Source organism: Podarcis cretensis (genome assembly GCF_951804945.1).
Source record: "Podarcis cretensis genome assembly, chromosome: 1".
Classification (NCBI taxonomy): Eukaryota; Metazoa; Chordata; class Lepidosauria; order Squamata; family Lacertidae; genus Podarcis; species Podarcis cretensis.
Genome location: NC_137170.1, coordinates 28542532 through 28561392, shown reverse-complemented (window position 1 = coordinate 28561392; position 18861 = coordinate 28542532). Strand labels below are relative to the sequence as shown.

Sequence of the window (18861 nt, the reverse complement as noted above, 5' to 3'; positions counted from 1 at the left end):
GATTGCAATTTTATTAATTATCGCAAAATTCAAGGCTGAGAATGGGCATCCTTCCTAGTTTACTTAGACAAATAAATGGATTTGAAATTCAAGTGCAAATAATGTTGCTCTTTTATTACAACAGATAATACTAATCTACTACTGTTTTAATTCAATGCAATTTAATTTAAGGCACTTTAATTCAATGCAGATATCTCATATGTGGGGAGAGCAGAGAGCAGAGATCAAAGAACTAAAATAGGGCTAATAACTGCAAATCCTCAGATGCCAGAGTTTTCCAAACAAAATGCTCAAGTTTTGTACAGGGAAACATATATTTCTTCTCGCAAACCCTTCAAAGCCACCCATGTTTCAGGGTGATATATATACATGGTAAAATTCAAATGAGTTTTCAGGACTTGTATCAACACAGTTGGAAGCAGCACTAACAGCTGTTCTCCCCCCTTTAGGTTTACAAAGTAATCTTAACAAATCACACATTCTATATATATCCAACATCCTTACTGTCCTTTTCATGCATCTGATAAAGAAATGTATAAGTGTCACAGGCTCTTAGTAGCATAATCAACAAGCCCACATGCCCCTGGAGAGCAGCCATTTTAATAGACATGGCAACAAAAGATACAGAAATCCACTGCAGGACATCTGCTTGGCTTGCAGAAGGTCCCAGGTTCAATCCCCAGCTAAGGCTAAGAATGTTCCCTACCCAAAACCCTAGAGAAACACTGCTAGTCATTGCAGACAATACAGAGATACATGGACAAGTGGTCATAGACTCACTATAAAACAGCTTCCTAGTTTCCTAATTATAATAATAAATTGCATTTATCTCTAACAGCACACAAACCGTAAACGGTAAAGAAAAAAGAGAAGCAAGCCGAATGAAGAACGGTTGAAGGAGTTGGGGATGTTTAGCCTGGAAAAGAGGAGGCTGAGAGGAGATATGACAGTCATCTTCGAATATCTCAAGGGAAGAGGGAGCGAGCTTGTTTATTCCTGCTCTGGAGGGTAGGACTCAAGGCAATGGCTTCAGGTTACAAGAAAGAAGATTCCAACTAAGAAGAACTTTGTGACAGTAAGAGCTGTTCAGCAGTGGAACGGACTCCCTCAGGAGGTGGTGGCCTCCCCTGCATTGAAGCTTTTTAAGGAGAGATTGGATGGCCATCTGTCATGGATGCTTTAGTTAAGATTCCATCAATAAACACACGAGACGTAACCGGCTGTGTTCTTAAATAAATAAGGTATACTGTTCATTGTATCAAATTGTAAATTTCAACAGAAGTAACTCATAAAGTTCAACAAACGAACAAAGCAGAAGACCCAGTGGATCAGATCATTCTCTAGTCAGTTCATGCATAAGGTCCATCTGTGTAATGGTGTCTATTCCACCTGTCTGTTCACAAAGTCCAAACAATCCACATGAAAGGTTGTTATAGTTCCACAAAATCCTTTCACAGAGTCTAGACAAGGATTTCCGGAATATTGGGCTTGTTTCGCCATCCTGGGCTTCATCAGTAGTTAAAGCACATGTGTGATATTACAAGACAGTGGATCTTATGACATAATAGCAGCTACTACTATGAAAGGATTTGACTAGAACTGACTAGAGAATGATCTGATCCACTGGGTCTTCTGCTTTGTTCGTTTGTTGAACTTTATGAGTTACTTCTGTTGAAATTTACAATTTGATACAATGAATAGTATACCTTATTTATTTAAGAACACAGCCGGTTATGTCTTGTGTGTTTATTGACGGTGCTTTATGTGACCATAGGTTTATTTATTGTTGTTTTGTTAGTTGAGATTCCTACACTGCAGGGGGTTGGACTAGATGACCCTCGGGACCCCTTCCAACCCTACATTTCTCTGATTCTATGAAATGGGACCTGCAAGAAAATGTTGGCATGTAGACTGACCCTGTTTGGGGTTTCAGCCACTAGGCCCTCTTTCTGGACAGTCCATTCTCCCCTCCACTGTTTTTTGCTCTCCCCACCCCAGCTTCCCAACAAACACTCAGCAGCCTGTAGTCGCTAAGCATGTTTCATTCTCATTGGGCTCTTTTCAGTCCTCCCTCTGCTTAGTTTCTTTCCACAAAAATAAAGGTTTTTATGCACTTCTGCAAAGCTTGAGGGCTGCCCCCCCCCACCCCCGCCCTGCACAAGCTTGCCAATGCTTCCCCCGCTCTGCATGGATCCTCTGGCATGCGTAGACAAAATCGGCCAACTTCATCAAGAATAATTAATCACTGTAACGTAACAAGTACAAACAAACAAACAGAGCTGTGTGCCACAAAATTGTTCTTTGTTCTTTTTGCCTTGGCAGCTCCAGATCAGTTTTAATTACTATGTTGACAGTACTTGCCTGCATGCTAACATCATACTGCATTGTACTGTAAATTTGTAGAAATAATGAAGACTTCCAGTTGGCACAAGTGTCCCTCATCTCAGCACTTTCCGAAACTTCCTGAATTTCTTCTTCGGAAATGGAATAAGCCTTCTGCTAGAAATTATTGCAAATGATTTTTTTTTTATAAAAAAAAAATCTGTGGAAGGCAAGAGGCTGGGTTTGGGGGCAGAGATGTTTATTTTTAAAAGATACATTTAGGGACACAGAAGTTGCCTGACACAGAATGAGACCATTTGGTCCATCCATCTCTGTCTCTTATCTACAGAGGCCTCTCCCATCACTAACTGAAGATGCCAGGGACTTAAGCTTAGGAAATTTTGTATGCAAAGGACGTGCTCTACCAGTAAAAGAGCCAGCCAGATGCCTCAGTAGGAAACTCATAAGATAGACATGAGCACAGCACTCACCCACTTCTGATCCCCACCAAGCAGCATTCAGAGGCCTACTACCTCCAATAGCAGACATCCATAAGGCTGAGGCCTGCTCAGTTAAAGACTTTTTTTTGTTAAAAACAAACAAACCAACAACTACTGCCTCACCTGTATCACACGCAAACACACATTTTCACAGCTCCCTTTGACTTATGTAACTCTTTTATTATTATTTGCAAAGCCAACAGGGAATGATAACGTTGTGAGGTTTTGATGTCAGTATTTAATTTTACACACAGCAGTTCCCCCATTACACAAGTAATAATCTGAAGACATGTCACTCCATGATGTTTTCTCATTTGCAGATTGTGCTGCAATGCGGGGGGTTGAGTTTAACCCTGAGGCTTTCCATGGGTTGTCTTTCAATGCAACTCTCAAAAACTCAGCCTTTCCGACTGAGATTTGTTTTGATTTTAGGGCTTCTGAACAATGAAAAGCAAGCTTTTAAATGTCTTCTTTTTTTTAGATTGCATTTTGATTATCTTTATTCCATAGATCCACATAATTTTAAAAAGCGCATACTGATATCACAGCGGAAATGTTCTATGGGCCAGAATGGGTGGCCATTACTATTTGGGTTAAATAAATGAATTAGGGTTGTAGTTATGGGTTGTTTTTATAGCCTTTCGGTCCATCTGATGTCAGGAGTAGGTCACATGAGCTGGAAAAATTTAATTTTGAGATTTTATTTTTGGACAATAGTCCAGAGAAGCCAAAATATAGCCTGTCTTCTGTTTAACACACTAAATTTTTCATCATATAGCCCCCGATCTGACACTGAGCAGCAATTGAGGTAACATTCCATATACAGTGGTACCTCGGTTTACAAAAAGTCCCATTTACGAACTATTTGGTTTACGAACTCCGCAAAACCAGAAGTAGTGTTCCGGTTTACAAACTTTACTTCGGTCTACGAACGGAAGCCAGACGGTGGAAGGGTACCAGCGGTGGGAGGCATCATTAGGGAATGCGCACCTCGGTCTAAGAACAGATTTGGTTTAAGAATGGACTTCAGGAATGGATTAAGTTCGTAAACCGAGGAACCACTGTATAAAATACTCTCTTACCTCACCCCACTTAATCTGTCAACATATATCCTTCCAGATCTTTACAAAAGGGTAGAGGTATCACCTTGAAGGATTAAATTAGGCACTGTCTTTGTTTACAGCCTATGACTGTGGTAAAATTTCTAGACATGATTGTTGTCAGTAATAAGTCATTTCCTCTGGAAAAAAAAAAACACCTTCAGCATTTAAAGATAAACAGGCAAAAACATGTAATACTCAAGTGTGAGCAACAAACTGAGTAAAACAATTTGACAGATGCAACGGATTCTATGTGTAATAAAAAGCCAAGGGGATGAAAATGAAAGAGTGCTTTGATTCCATGACAACACTTTTTATTAAGTTGGTATGTTGTTGTCAAAACGTCCTCCACAAATCCTCAAGAATAGGGAAAGCTGAAGTATGTTCTCCCAAATATTTTAACTAAGGATAAAAGTTGTCATCGCTATCTTCTTCAAGGACAAATCCACAGCCGTCCTTGTTAGTCGCAATGTTGCATGTTACATATTGCTGCCCATGTCAAACCATTCTTTACTGAGGTACATCTGAGCACTGCGTAAGATTGCTTATAACCAGCAGGAGACTTGTATAGTGGGTCACCACAAATAAATATATCCAAGACTTATTGTTGGGTAGGAGGCTGGGGTTTAAGCCTCCATTGGCTGCGTGCTCTCCTCTCAGGAGGGAACAGGATCGCGCAGCCAAGGCGGCAGGATTTAATCCCCGCTCATCCGCTGTCTCTCCTCCTGTGAGCCCTTTGCAAGCAAGGAGAATCCATCGGGGCATTGTTTAATACAGCTACAGTAAAACATGTCATTTGTCCCTCAGGGGGGAAAGTCCATTCTGTTGAATTTAAGCGGCTGACCAGGAGCAGCTGAAAGACTTAAGGCCGTCAGGGACATTAGAAAGAGCTCCCGCTCTCGTGCTAATAGCGCCAGTGCTATTGCTGAAAACATGGGCCTCTGAGCAAGAGGGCATCACATCAAGAAAGAAAGCAACAAAATAAACAGGAGAGGAGGAGTCCATCATTCAAAACATAGGAAGCTGCTTTACATGGAGTCAAACCATTGTGTACACCTAGCTCAATATTATCTACACGGCCTGGCAGCAGCTCTCAGGAGTTTCAGACAGGGGACATTCCCTGTGGGTGCCGGGGACTGAACCCGGAACCTTCTGCAGATGCCCTGCTAGTGAGCTACGGTCCTCTCAACTATACTAATACAGTGGTACCTCAGGTTAAGTACTTAATTCGTGCCGGAGGTCCGTACTTAACCTGAAACTGTTCTAAACCTGAAGCACCACTTTAGCTAATGGGGCCTCCTGCTGCTGCCGCTGCGCCGCCGCTGCACAATTTCTGTTCTCATCCTGAAGCAAAGTTCTTAACCTGAAGCGCTATTTCTGGGTTAGCGGAGTCTGTAACCTGAAGCGTATGTAACCTGAGGTACCACTGTATCCTCTCATGAGTTTATAGCTGTAGGGCTGGGTGGTCCTTTTGGTGGGCTATTTGCCATTGCTCCTTCTTTTCCAATGCCTGCTACTTGCTGTATTTCTCTGCCCGGACTCCAACCCACCCACCCCCAGCCCTGCTCCCACCATTGCAGGGGGGCTGGACTAGATGACCCTTGGGTCCCTTCCAACTCTGCAATTCTATGATTCTATTTCTTCCTTCTTTCCTCAAGACCAAGGAACACCCAGCATTTTCTACCTCCTCCACACCAGCTTGTAAACTGCAAGAGCCTCTTATTGTGGGGTTTTTATTGTAGGGGTGCATTTATCACACGTCATCTCTGGTACTAGTATTTAGCAGTGAAGGCAAAGTCTCTTGTGTCCTTAAGTACATCTATATGCTGTTTTCCCATTCTTGTCTTATGGAGAGCTGGTGTAGTGCAATGGATAAGAGGATGAGCTGTGAATCAGGAAGCCCCTGGCTTGAATCTCTTTTTTGCCATAAACCCACTAGCTGGCTTTAGGCAAGCCATTCCCTCTCAGGCTCAACACCCCCCCCTGCAATATGCAATATGGGGGGGTAATGATACTGACTTGACTTACAACAACACTGTAAGGTAAGGTTTGCAATGCACGGGAAGCACTTGAAATAATGGAAAGGGTTATCCCAACGTGAAGGGCTGCTACTATTATCCACTTTCTTCAACAGTCCATGAGCCAAAAACCAGTTGTGCAGGAGATTGTTTTGACTGACTCAGTTTAGACAATCCAAACTTGACAGTCTTAATATTATATACAGAAGAGAAGAGGGCAAGCAAGTTAACAAGCTCAGACTTTGCCTGGCTCTAGGGGTGCTTTAACATGCCATCGTTTGCAATACGGTTTACAAACTGCACAGAGTATTGCAAAGCAGCCCTACAAGAAGCCACCTCCATCCCACCCCACAACAAAATGCCAATTTTTCAAGGCACTCACCGTATCCTGTCTTTGGGATTCATTCAGTTTGTCAGACAAGTCTTCCAACATCCTTTTTGTTTCTGCATCAGTTCTTCTTGCAAAAGGAAGCATGAAAACAAAATGAAAACCATTTCTAAATATATCGTGCGAATGATTCTTTTAACATTACTGTTAAAGTGTCATTACTTCAGGACACAGCCCTTCTGGCTAGAAGAAACTCTCGCATAGCAAATTTCCAGTAGAGCAACACAACTAAGTTATAAACAAAGAAACGGGGCACGGCTTTATTCAGTACTACTAGCCATGAACTTATTTTCCAGCAAACAAAAGACAGTTGCTTTTTTTTTAAGTCAAGAAAACAATGCAGAACTAAATTTATTAATGTTATGGAGACACCATTGCCCTTAATAGGGAAAGTCTATTTGCTAGGGGGGAGCAGGGTGGGGCACACAGGTGAGCCAACAAGCCTGATATGCTCATGTCAGACATCTTGCTTGAATAGAAGCAGATGAACATAGAGCCAAGTGTGCATAATTCTGATCTGCAAAATCTGATCTGCAGTTCCGAGGTTTCCTGCCATCTAGACTGAGCCTAGTTTGTATGTGACATCCAACATGGGGGCGTGAGGCATGTTGGCAAATCCCACTCCCCACACTGTGCCTATAAAACTTACCATATTTTTCACCCTATAGGACGCACTTTTTCCCCTCCAAAAATGAAGGGGAAATCTGTGTGCGTCCTATGGGGCGAATGCAGGCTTTCGCTGAAGCTTGGAGAGCGAGAGGGGTCGGTGCAAGCCTGGGGAGCCCGCGGGAGTTCCCGCAGGGCTACCTAGGCTGCGGATAGGCTGAAGCAGAATGCCCCACGCTTCGGGCAGGTATCCTTTTCTCCTCTAAAAACTATGGTAGGTGCGTTTTAAAAGCTCGGGCTTCCCCCACCCCAGCCCCGCGGCTGGGGGGGAATTCTTTATTTCCCCCCAAAAAAACTAGGTGCGTCCTATGGGCCGGTGCATCCTACAGGGCGAAAAATACGGTAACATCTGCATAACACCTGTCACTATAGCATATGCACCCCCCTAAACAAACAGAGTTCTGTACTATTTTGTTGCCTGTTGAGTTTTTTTAGATTACCACTTTTTGTGTAAAGAGAAAGGAGAAACTCACAGCTGGCAACACAGAGTGAAGTAATCCCCCCCTTTCCCCCCCTCCAAATTAATAATAATAATAATAATAATAATTTTTTATTTATACCCCGCCCTCCCCAGCCAAGGCCAGGCTCAGAGCGGCTTACAAGCAATAATAAAAACAAGATGAATGATTACAAACTTAAAAACAAAAATAAAATACAACATTAAAATAATGGAACAATTAAAATATTAAAATGTAGCCTCATCGCAGGAGGAGAAGGAAAAGAAGAAAAAAAAGAGAGAGAGAGGGAGGGAGGGAATCAAATTGGCTCCAAGCCAAAGGTCAGGTGGAACAACTCTGTCTTACAGGCCCTGCGGAAAGAAATCAGATCCTGCAGGGCCCTGGACTCATGAGACAGAGCGTTCCACCAGGCCGGAGCCAGAGTTGAAAAGGCCCTGGCTCTGGTCGAAGCCAATCTAACTTCCTTAGGGCCCGGGACCACTAGGGTGTTGTTATTTATGGACCTTGAGGCTCTCCGTGGGGCATACCAGGAGAGGCGGTCCCGTAGGTACAAGGGTCCTAGGCCGTGAAGGGCTTTAAAGGTCAAAAGGTCAAAAGGTCAAAAGCAGCACCTTAAATCTGACCCTGTACTCCACCGGGAGCCAGTGCAGCTTGAAAAGCACTGGGTGAATATGCTCCCATGGCAGAGACCCCGTGAGGAGCCTCGCTGCAGCATTCTGTACCCGCTGGAGTTTCTGGGACAGCTTCAAGGGCACCCCCGCGTAGAGCGAATTACAGTAGTCAAGCCTGGAGATGACCGTCGCATGAATCACTGTGGCCAAGTCAGGGCAGGAAAGGTAAGGGACCAACTGCTCGATGCGGCGAAGGTGGAAAAATGTCACCTTGGCTGTTGCTGTAACCTGCGCCTCCATGGAAAGGGAGGCGTCAAGGATTACACCCAAACTCTTAACGGAAGTCAATGGCACTAATTGGGCCCCCGCAAGAGAAGGGAGTTGGTCCCTCATCCCCATGCCATCCCGACCTAGCCATAGGACCTCTGTCTTCGAAGGATTTAGTTTCAATCGGCTCCCACGAAACCATCCAGCCACAGCTTCCAAGCATCTGGTCAGTGTGTTCGGGGTCGAGTCGGTGTGGCCATCCATCAGCAGATAGAGCTGAGTGTCATCAGCATATTGGTGACAGCCCAGCCCAAAGCTCCGGATAATCTGGGCAAGGAGGCGCATAAAGATGTTAAAAAGCATCGGGGAGAGAATTGCGCCCTGCGGCACTCCACACACCAAGGAGTGGCGCGACGACATTTCCCTCCCTAGTGCCACCCTCTGTCCCCGACCAGAGATAAAAGAGCACAACCAGTTACGGGCTATACCCTGTATCCCCACGTCTGCATATTAGAAATTAGAAAGGAAGCCCCTATTCAAAAGTGAATTTCAGTTAATAAGGTGGGCACAACCCCACTCTGTATAGGCTCTCCCCACAAGGACAATGTCTGCATAGGGTACCTGTCATTCTTTGCATGCAGAAGCTGCCAACCCCTTGTAATCATGGCAAAGTGAGTTCTTAAACTGCAATTCCTATATGATAAGTGTTCACACTTTTTCCTACATGATAAAAATGTTTCATGCAAAGGAGTCCTAGAACTGGATTCTCAAATCAACTAGATATTACCCAACAAGCACCACTCAATGAATTCACCAAGCAGTCAAAATCTACTAGGAATTTATAGTCTGGAGGAGGGCCAGTGCTCTGAGTGGAAAGTCTATTTTCTACACTATTTTGTCAAGCAAAATCACACTCTGTCCATACCGATTTCTTCTTGAAAGCTCTCTGTTGAGGTCGTCTCCCAAACGAACTTGTTCACTGCTAAGATCTCTGAGTGACTGGTGTAAAGAGTGCAGCTGCAGTAGGAAAGCACAGAGTTTAAAACCATGCATTCAGATAGGTTTCTTTGACTCAAAATCATTGCACACACACACACATAGACACGAGACATTTGTGCAAACTACTTTTACAGCAGTCTGGTTCGCACGTCATGGTAAGCCAAACTATGGTTTACTGGGACTGCACAAATGTGCTTGGTGTTTATTACCTTCTGTTAAGGATGGCTACCTACCTGATCTGGATTATCTCCACGGTCAACAAATCGGACAGCAGACTTAGACCGCCGCCGCCGCGTACCCAGGGTGTCGCTATAATCTCTGAGGGGAGAGGTAGGCTGGAAATGACGACCTTCTTCACAAGATAAAAGAAAGGCAAATTAGCATAACCTTCTTAAGAAATATGCATAAACACAGTTTACATTGTGATAGAAGAGTCACATAACTATATTTTAAGTGAACTCAAGCAGTCCACCTCCCCACACTCATGCATACATGACACCTTTCAGCCTGTTGTTGTTTACTTGTTTAGTCGTGTCTGACTCTTTGTGACCCCATGGACCAGAGCATGCCAGGCACTTCTGTCTTCCACTGTCTCCCGCAGTTTAGTCAAACTCATGTTTGTAGCTTCGAGAACACTGTCCAACCATCTCATCCTCTGTCGTCCCCTTCTCCTTGTGCCCTCCATCTTTCCCAGCATCAGGGTCTTTTCCAGGGAGTCTTCTCTTCTCATGAGGTGGCCAAAGTATTGGAGCCTCAGCTTCAGGATCAGACTTTTCAGCCTACTAGCTTATTAAGTTACTGAACAGCATCTTTTAAAATCAAGTGTTTGGATACACCAGAGCTAAATGAAACATACCTGGGGCTCCACCATCCAGGTCACTTGGATATAAGCTTGAAAGAGATGCACTTCTTACTCCAGAATTTCTCAATAACCGTTGGCTCCTTAGTTGACCTATGGACTGCTCCAGTGTTTCTTTAAGCTACATTAAAACGACGACTCATTAGGTGGGGACAGCAAGAGACTTTGTATGCAAACAGACACAATAAATAGCTGAATAGCTAACTGACACCTGTGGGGTTAGGGGGAGGAATAGATATGACTTCTAAAGAAAGCATGCAGTTGTGGCACCACATAACAACAAACACACATTGGCTGAAATGCTTAGCATAACAGAGTATCACCATGGGAGAGGTGTTTCTGAAATGTTCAAGTCCTATCTGGGAGAGTTGTCACGTGTGCAGAGAGGGATATGCCCCATGAACATTTGAATTTGCTCCAAATGCTGAATGAGACATGTAATTCGTATACTTTTCATCTGCTTTCATGAGCTCACATTAGCAGCACTGTTAGTTTTTAACTCGGTTGCAACAAGATGTTGAGTTGTTATGTTTATTAGATCTACAGTGGCTAGGAGAGAATGTTCTAGACACAAAGGTAGGTTTGTGATTTGTGGACCAAGGCCATTTTTTTCTTTCTAAGAAACAAAATACAGTGGTACCTCGGGTTACATACGCTTCAGGTTACATACGCTTCAGGTTACAGACTCCGCTAACCCAGAAATAGTGTTTCAGGTTAAGAACTTTGCTTCAGGATAAGAAAAGAAATCGTGCAGCAGCGGCACAGCAGGCCCCATTAGTTAAAGTGGTGCTTCAGGTTAAGAACGGACCTCCGGAACGAATTAAGTACTTAACCCGGGGTACCACTGTACAAGCAAAAAGGGCAAAAATACTTTAATGATATATTTTAAATTGTTGCAACCTGCCCTGGGACCTTACGGTCAAGGACAGGTAAAAAACTGAATTGTTAATTAATTAACTACATTAGGGCAGGAAGGATCCCTGTACGGCAGGGATAGGGAAGCTGTTTCCACCCAAGGGCCACATTCCCTTCTTAGCAATCTTCTGAGGGCCACATGCCAGCAGTAGGCAGGTCCACAGGGAAAAGCAGGCAGAGCAACATATTCTAAATTTCCCTACGGAAAGAAGGTTAGTTTCTACACACACTCAGGCACTCCTTTTTCTCCTCCAAGCAGACAAGCAAGAGGCATTCTCAGAGTTCAACGACACATTCCAGCCAGGCAAAAACACCTGGGGGTCTGAAGCAGGGGAAGTGAGCAGTTCGGCCTGAGGAGAGCTCCAAGGACTAGAAGAAGAAGAGTTTGGATTTGATATCCCACTTTATCACTACCCGAAGGTGTCTCAAAGCGGCGAACATTCTCCTTTCCCTTCCTCCCCCACAACAAACACTCTGTGAGGTGAGTGGGGCTGAGAGACTTCAAAGAAGTGTGACTAGACAAAATGTTTAGGGGCATAAGCTGGTGAGTTTAGATTTTACCAACAGCAGCTCACATTTGCAATTGCTTCTGCCTGTTCATTGTTGTATTCTCGATACTGGCCCAGCATCTGGTCCACATGTTTCAGGTTTCGATTGGTATCCTTAAGATAAACATGGGAAAAGAAAACATCATTAAAAGAAAAACCTCAACCACAAACACTACCCCCCTGTAAACCTTCTCCTACTCTGCTTAATGCCAAATCAGGCACCTCAGTGTTTGAAAATGCTGAACAGAGGCTTCATATCCAAACATGCACACAGGCCTCATATCCTTCATGAACACAGGTGACAGCATGAAGACAGCTCTTATTGAGGATGGATGTGGATAACCCAACTGTGTGGGTCCGTGAGGGATGAAAGGAAGGAAATGTAATAGCCTTACTCGCTGATTCTATGCATATATACTTTTTCTCAGATATTTTTCTGATGTCAATGGAACTTATTAGCAGGTAACTATGCTTCTGGGCTGTAGCCCAGATGATTTTGTGCCAATGCAACATGTCATTTAAACAGCTAGCAGAAATAACTGCAGTAATTTCTCTGGTTTATTCCAACATGCTCCAAACTTTTTAAAGTGTCTAGCAATATTTCTCACAGATACAGCACCGCAAGACATGTGACACAGTGGATGGACCTGAAGCCCTTTCTTTTCTTTGCACAAGAAACATAAAAACATGCTTTGAAAAATGTAGTGCTGTTAGCAACCTGTAATGTGCTTGCTAAAGTATGGATCTTCTCTGTAACATCTTCAGCACCACCATGATTTCGGACTCTGGTTGCCCTTATAGGACCACGCCTCCCAATTCTACGATGGAAGTTGTCAGATTCGCTGGATGAATCGGCCATTGGTATCTTCAGAAACAAAGCAACAGAGGAATTTATTTCAACTACTTATTAGGTACTTTTCAGAACCCAGTAAGAAATAAAACAGTAGAACCATTTGTAGAGTATGGAGGACAGAACAAATAACAGGCATATGAAATGTCCCAAAATATCATACTCTGGCATTATACCAAAAAAACCCAAAGCCTAGATGAGGATAAGCAGATTGGGGATGGCTTGACTTCCATTGGCTCCCAATAAATTCTATGGAACAAAGTAAACAGTAAACTTTAACCCAAGAAAAGAGTTGAGAAGGAGCAAGGTATGACCTTCTATCAAACATAATATACACACACTGAGGCCCCTACAATATCTTTGTTCCTATGTTTTAAGTTTACATGCCACTTTTCTACTTTCACAATTTTCAAAGCAATTGACAGCATAAGACAATGAAATCCATATATATATATATATATATATATATATATAAATTTTTAAACATAAATGCAGAAATAAAAAACAATGAAACATATATCATAACATATTTTCTTAGCTTCATTGGACTCCCTCACGTCTCCCGCTCCCACTTGCATCATTGTCAATTCTTACCCGCAATTTATCATCTTGTTTACATTCTTGTATCCCATTCATTTAAAATATAATCTAATATTTCTCCCAAAGGTTTATGTTTTTTCCTCAATCTCACTTGTCATCCTAATTCCATCTAGTTTAGTGGTGCTCAATTATTTATGATCTAGCATCCTTCTTAACATTCAATCAAATTACAATGCTTTTTAAAATAAATTTTAAATTTCTTCCAGTCTTCTTCAACTTTCTCTTCTCCCAGGTCTCAGATTCTGCCGGTCATCTCGGCTAGTTCCATATAGTCTATCAGCTGCATCTGCCACTCTTCCAGTGTGGGTAGATCTTGGGTTTTCCAGTGCTTAGCGATAAGTATCCTTGCTGCTGTTGTTGCATACATAAAAAATGTTCGGTCCTTCCTTAACACCTTCTGGCCGACAATACCCAAAAGGAAGGCCTCTGGTTTCTTAGTGAAGGTATACTTAAATACCTTTTTCAGCTCATTATATATCATTTCCCAGAAAGCCTTCACTCTAGGGCAAGTCCACCAGAGGTGAAAGAATGTTCCTTCATTTTCTTTACATTTCCAACATTTATTATCAGACAAATGGTATATTTTGGCAAGTTTAACTGGGGTCATGTACCATCTATATATCATTTTCATTACATTTTCCTTCAAAGCATTACATGCAGTGAAGTTCAACCCAATGGTCCACAACCTTTCCCAGTCCTCAAACATAATGTTGTGCCCAATGTCCTGTGCCCACTTTATCATAGCCGATTTAACCATTTCATCTTGTGTATTCCATTTTAACAGCAAGTTATACATTCTTGAGAGTACCTTAGTCTTAGGCTCTAACAGTTCTGTTTCCAACTTTGATTTCTCCACCTGGAACCCTAACTTTTTGTCATTTTTAAAAACTTCTTTAATCTGAGCGTAGTGTAACCAGTCTCGCACTTTATCCTTCATTTTCTCCAAACTCTGCAATTTCCAATTGTCTCCATCTTTTTCTAGTATTTCCCAATATTTTGGCCATTTGGCCTCCATATTGGGTCTTTTTCGGGCCTTAGCTTCCAGCGGTGAAAGCCACCTTGGAGTTTTATTTTCCAATAAGTCTTTATATTTTGTCCAGACATTAAACACTGCTTTTCTGACAATATGATTCTTAAAGGCCTTATTGATCTTAACCTTGTCATACCATAAGTATGCATGCCAACCAAAAGCATTGTTAAAACCTTCCAGATCCAGAACGTCAGTGTCCTCGAGAAGTAGCCAGTCTTTTAGCCAGCAGAAAGCTGCGGCTTCATAGTACAACTTTAGGTCTGGCAGGGCAAAGCCCCCTCTTTCTTTCGCATCAGTTAATATCTTAAATTTAATTCTGGGCTTTTTGCCCTGCCAGACAAACTTAGAGATGTCTCTCTGCCACTTCCGGAAGCACTCCGTCTTGTCCACAATCTGTAGTGTTTGAAACAAAAACAACATTTTTGGCAATACATTCATCTTAATAGCAGCAATTCGGCCTAACAAAGAAAGTTTCAAGTTTGTCCAACTGTCTAAGTCTCTTTTAATTTCAGACCAACATTTTTCATAGTTATCCTTAAAAAGACTCAGCTTTTTTGCTGTTATGTTTACCCCTAGGTACTTTACTTTTTTAACCACAGTTAGTTCTGTCTCTCTCTGAAACCGTTCTGACTCTGTATCTGTCAAATTTTTTCCCAGCACCTTAGTTTTCTGTTTGTTTAATTTAAATCCCGCCACCCGACCAAAGTCTTGAATCAATTGTAACACTCTTTTCGTACTAGATTCTGGCTCCTGCAGGGTCAAGACTAGGTCATCTGCAAAAGCTTTAAGTTTGTATTGTTTCGCTCCGACCTATTGTTTCGCTCCGACCTTGTTTCGCTCCGACCAATAAGCATCTGTAAAAAGGGAATACTTTTTACAGAACAGTAAAGAAGCAGTCAACATCTACCCTGTACAGTATTCACTAAAACCCCTTTGGATAAAAATGTTTCACCCTGGCACCTCCCTTACGCTTTCTGGGAAGAAGATTCCATAGACATTGTGCCATCACTAATAAGGATCTCTTCCCAGTTACCATTCTCCAAAGCCCTGAAGGTAGGAGCATCTGAAGGAGACCTTCACCTCCTTATCTCACCCTACAGGTGTGTAGTAAAGGTAAAGGTACCCCTGCCCATACGGGCCAGTCTTGACAGACTCTGGGGTTGTGCGCCCATCTCACTCAAGAGGCCAGGGGCCAGCGCTGTCCAGAGACACTTCCAGGTCACGTGGCCAGCGTGACATCGCTGCTCTGGCGAGCCAGAGCCGCACACGGAAACGCCGTTTACCTTCCCGCTGGTAAGCGGTCCCTATTTATCTACTTGCACCCGGAGGTGCTTTCGAACTGCTAGGTTGGCAGGCGCTGGGACCGAGCAGCGGGAGTGCACCCCACCGCAGGGATTCGAACCGCCAACCTTTCGATCGGCAAGTCCTAGGCGCTGAGGCTTTAACCCACAGCGCCACCTGCGTCCCTCCACAGGTGTGTAGATCTCTATAAAAATGATGTAACCATATGGGTGATAGCAAGAGAACAATCAATCCCTACACATTTATGTTGGGAACTCTGGTACTATCCTATTTTCTGCTCCTGATCTGTCATGATATGAACTCGATCAGATTGTTTTGCTCTGTTCCTGAAAATCTCTGGTAGCATATAGGATTCATCTCTATCAATTGTGTATTTTTTATGGCAAAGGAGGAAAGCTCTCACTTACGGCTTCCAGACTTTCCTCCGAGACAGTTTTCTGCTTCTTCTTCTTTGATTTTAGCTTTGCCAAATTCAGAACTTAAACAACTGTCCTGGCATGAATGATGAACTTAAAACCATTGCCCTGACATGGAACCAGTCTGTGCCACATCCTTAAGATCATGTACTGTGACATTATTATGGTGCAGCCAGACGCACAGCCAGTCCCGAGTATTTTCTCACTGGTGCAACCAACCTTGCAACTGTGCCATATATTCAAGCTTCTATAAACTGCTATTTTTAGTACAGCAATCCCAACAGCAAAAGCTCAGTTCTAAAGAGAATCCACTTTCTTACAGAGCGAAAAGAAAGGCTCGTTTAATAGTCACTGCCAAGGGCAGCACTGAAAAGAGAAGGACAAAGTAGTTGGCTGAATGGGATACATTCATCCCAAAATTAAGTCAATTTTCTACTATGTATTTATATGAATCTTATACATACCTCAGTAAGTTACTAAGTGGAAACCATTTTTATGGCTTAATTTTTGCAAAAAGCAACTCTTGCATCCTAATAGATCCATGGATCCTTAGAATTCTTAGCATAGACTATTTCCAAAAGTCCTCAAAAGCTCACAAGTTAATTTTAGTTAGCAGATCTTTGAAAGATGAATGACCTAAGGCAACATCTTTCAGAGATCTGCTAAAAAGTGATAAAACAACACAGTGATAGAAATTGTACGCAAGGAGTTAGGAGTCTTCTACATTAGTTGTACTTAAAACACACACTTGTGATGGTAAAAACCCAACCACTTTAAAGTTTTCTTTTACTGCTCCTCTTGTTTTAAGAAAAACAGTGTTTTGAACAGTTTGGGGGAAAGTCTTTTTTAAAACAGTGCTTGCCTCATTCCCCAAACACGCACACATATGCAGTAATTATTTAAAAGAATTTCTAGGTTGCTTAATATTTTTTCAAATCCCTGAGTGGTATACAAAACTAACATTAAAAAAGCAGTATAATAAAAAACTAAAACAGCATCATAAAAACAGGAACAAGTTCCTCCCAGGCAAAAGAACACTGGTTGCTCTGATCAGCCGTTTTCTAACTTATCTCATTAAGAAACACTTTTCACATTGGCGTAGCTATGAAAATCGATCACAGAACCTCTGCACACCGAACCCTTTCAATTCCAGAACCCATCTTTAGTACAACCATGCACTTGGAAACCTTTTTCTTAATGTTAAACATATATTTGTATAGTGGTAGTGCTGCTGTTGTGACCCACCTTAGATCAGGCTCTTAGATCAGCTGAAGACCTTAGAACTGTGGGCATGCTCTGCTCACATGCCGTTGCTTCCTTGGTTAGCTGTTTCAATCTTAAGGTGTCATGTGAACATCTAAAACACACCCAATTCAGGGGAAGATCAGTACTGAAGCAGGAAAGCTATAGTTTTGGGAATACCATTACTGAACTTCTCACTGAGGGACCTCTGGTAAAACTTGCTCCACAATTCTGCAGACACAGTATCTGCCCTGATCAAGCTATACTGAGCTACATACATATCAGAATAAAGAAAGCAGGGCTTATATCAGAAACACGGCACATATTTTTTAGCCTGTTGCCTGAGGAACAGTGATGAAACAGTTGAACAAGCCACAACTTCTCTACCCTGAAATTAACAGGAAAAGGAAGCTGAGTCAAAAAGAGATCTTGGTGACAATTGTGACATTTTAGCTTTTGCTTAACCCACTCTGAATTAAGTCAATGTAGTTGAACAGAACAGAACTATTGAAAAAATAGGGAGAAAGGAAAAAGAGATCAGAGTTTTTGACAACACCACAGCATGGCAACCCGTTTGTAGTCCATATTGCACTACGTTGTGATTAAATTACAAGCAGCTCAAAATGTTAAGCCCAACATAGAAACTTTCTATGTAGCCACAGAGGAACCGCTGAAAAGGGATGTGATGAAACAACTTGAATACTATTCTTAGCCTTTCATACAGACAGGGAAGATTGTCCAGTATCAGAAATCTGACATTTCGTTGATCAAGCTTTATTTTATTCTACTTCATGTGAAATATAGGGTTTTCCCTTCTTACCATAGCTGTAAAGCTTGCCCCAATTCAAGGGCAATTAGCTACACACTTCATGTTTTGAACTTTCTTGTAAGGGCAGAGACCTGTTCCTCACAAACATTACAGACTTCCATATGGGGAGAGGATGTGCTACAGACAGGTGACAGGGAAGCACAGAACCCACCACAGAGAGCTACTACACAATCCCACCCCAGCATCACCCCAACATCATATTGCAAAAGTACATTTCACACCAGCTGAATGTGTGTGTGTGTATTTGAATGAAAGTGCATTGTACAAACCGCTTAAATTGCTCTTCAGGTTTGAAATCCCTATTTCCCAATCCCTATGCCTCCTTGAAACACAAGCCAGAGAAAAATAATTGGCCATTGTCATCTCAAGTTGCTAAACCTCAGATGCACAGCACCAAGCTGCAAGTCCCACTGCCTTCAGTTGGGCATATTCCTAACTATGAGCACACAGAATTGCAGCCCTCCCTGGAAACAGACCTTAACTGGGCTTACTAGTAGGTGAAAGTGGTAGTAGGGCATCCGCTTTGCACGCAGAATGTCCCAGGTTCAATTCCTGACATCTCTGAACAGGGCTGGGAGAAAATGAAATCCCAGGGAGCCACCACAGAGCAGAAAATACTGAACTAGATGACTGGTCAGCGCCACCCCCCAAAAGTACTTAGTTAGGATCAGCCTGTTCCCACATTCCATCAGGCCTATGGGTCAAGGCTATAAGGCCTGGAGTGAGGCAGAAAACAGACTTCATGCCAAAAAAAGCAAAAAATGTTAAAACAGCACCACACTGCTGTGCTGCAATGACTAATAATATAATAATAACAATGATTTATTATTTATACCCCACCCATCTGGCTGGGATTCCCCAGAAACTCTGGGTGGCTCCCAACATAATATTAAAAATGTGACAAAACATCAAACACTAAAACTTTCCCTAAACAGGGTTGC

General features: G+C 42.6%; 1 protein-coding gene across 6 annotated transcripts in view; it reads right to left on the bottom strand.

Moving 5' to 3' along the window:
• CEP128 (centrosomal protein 128) overlaps positions 1-18861 on the bottom strand; it is a 199907-nt gene that overhangs the window by 179979 nt on the left and 1067 nt on the right. For 4 of the 6 annotated variants that reach the window (XM_079988650.1, XM_079988651.1, XM_079988652.1 and 1 more), the window contains exons 2-7: positions 12370-12516; positions 11679-11765; positions 10186-10309; positions 9563-9681; positions 9256-9347; positions 6323-6398 (exon numbers count right to left, since the gene is read on the bottom strand). In XM_079988650.1, the coding sequence (XP_079844776.1) occupies positions 6323-6398; positions 9256-9347; positions 9563-9681; positions 10186-10309; positions 11679-11765; positions 12370-12510 (639 nt within the window). In that variant the 5' untranslated portion in view covers positions 12511-12516. Of the gene's footprint in view, positions 1-6322; positions 6399-9255; positions 9348-9562; positions 9682-10185; positions 10310-11678; positions 11766-12369; positions 12517-17094; positions 17222-18861 lie in introns of those variants that run through there. The other 2 variants (XM_079988648.1, XM_079988649.1) reach the window with 2 other exon arrangements.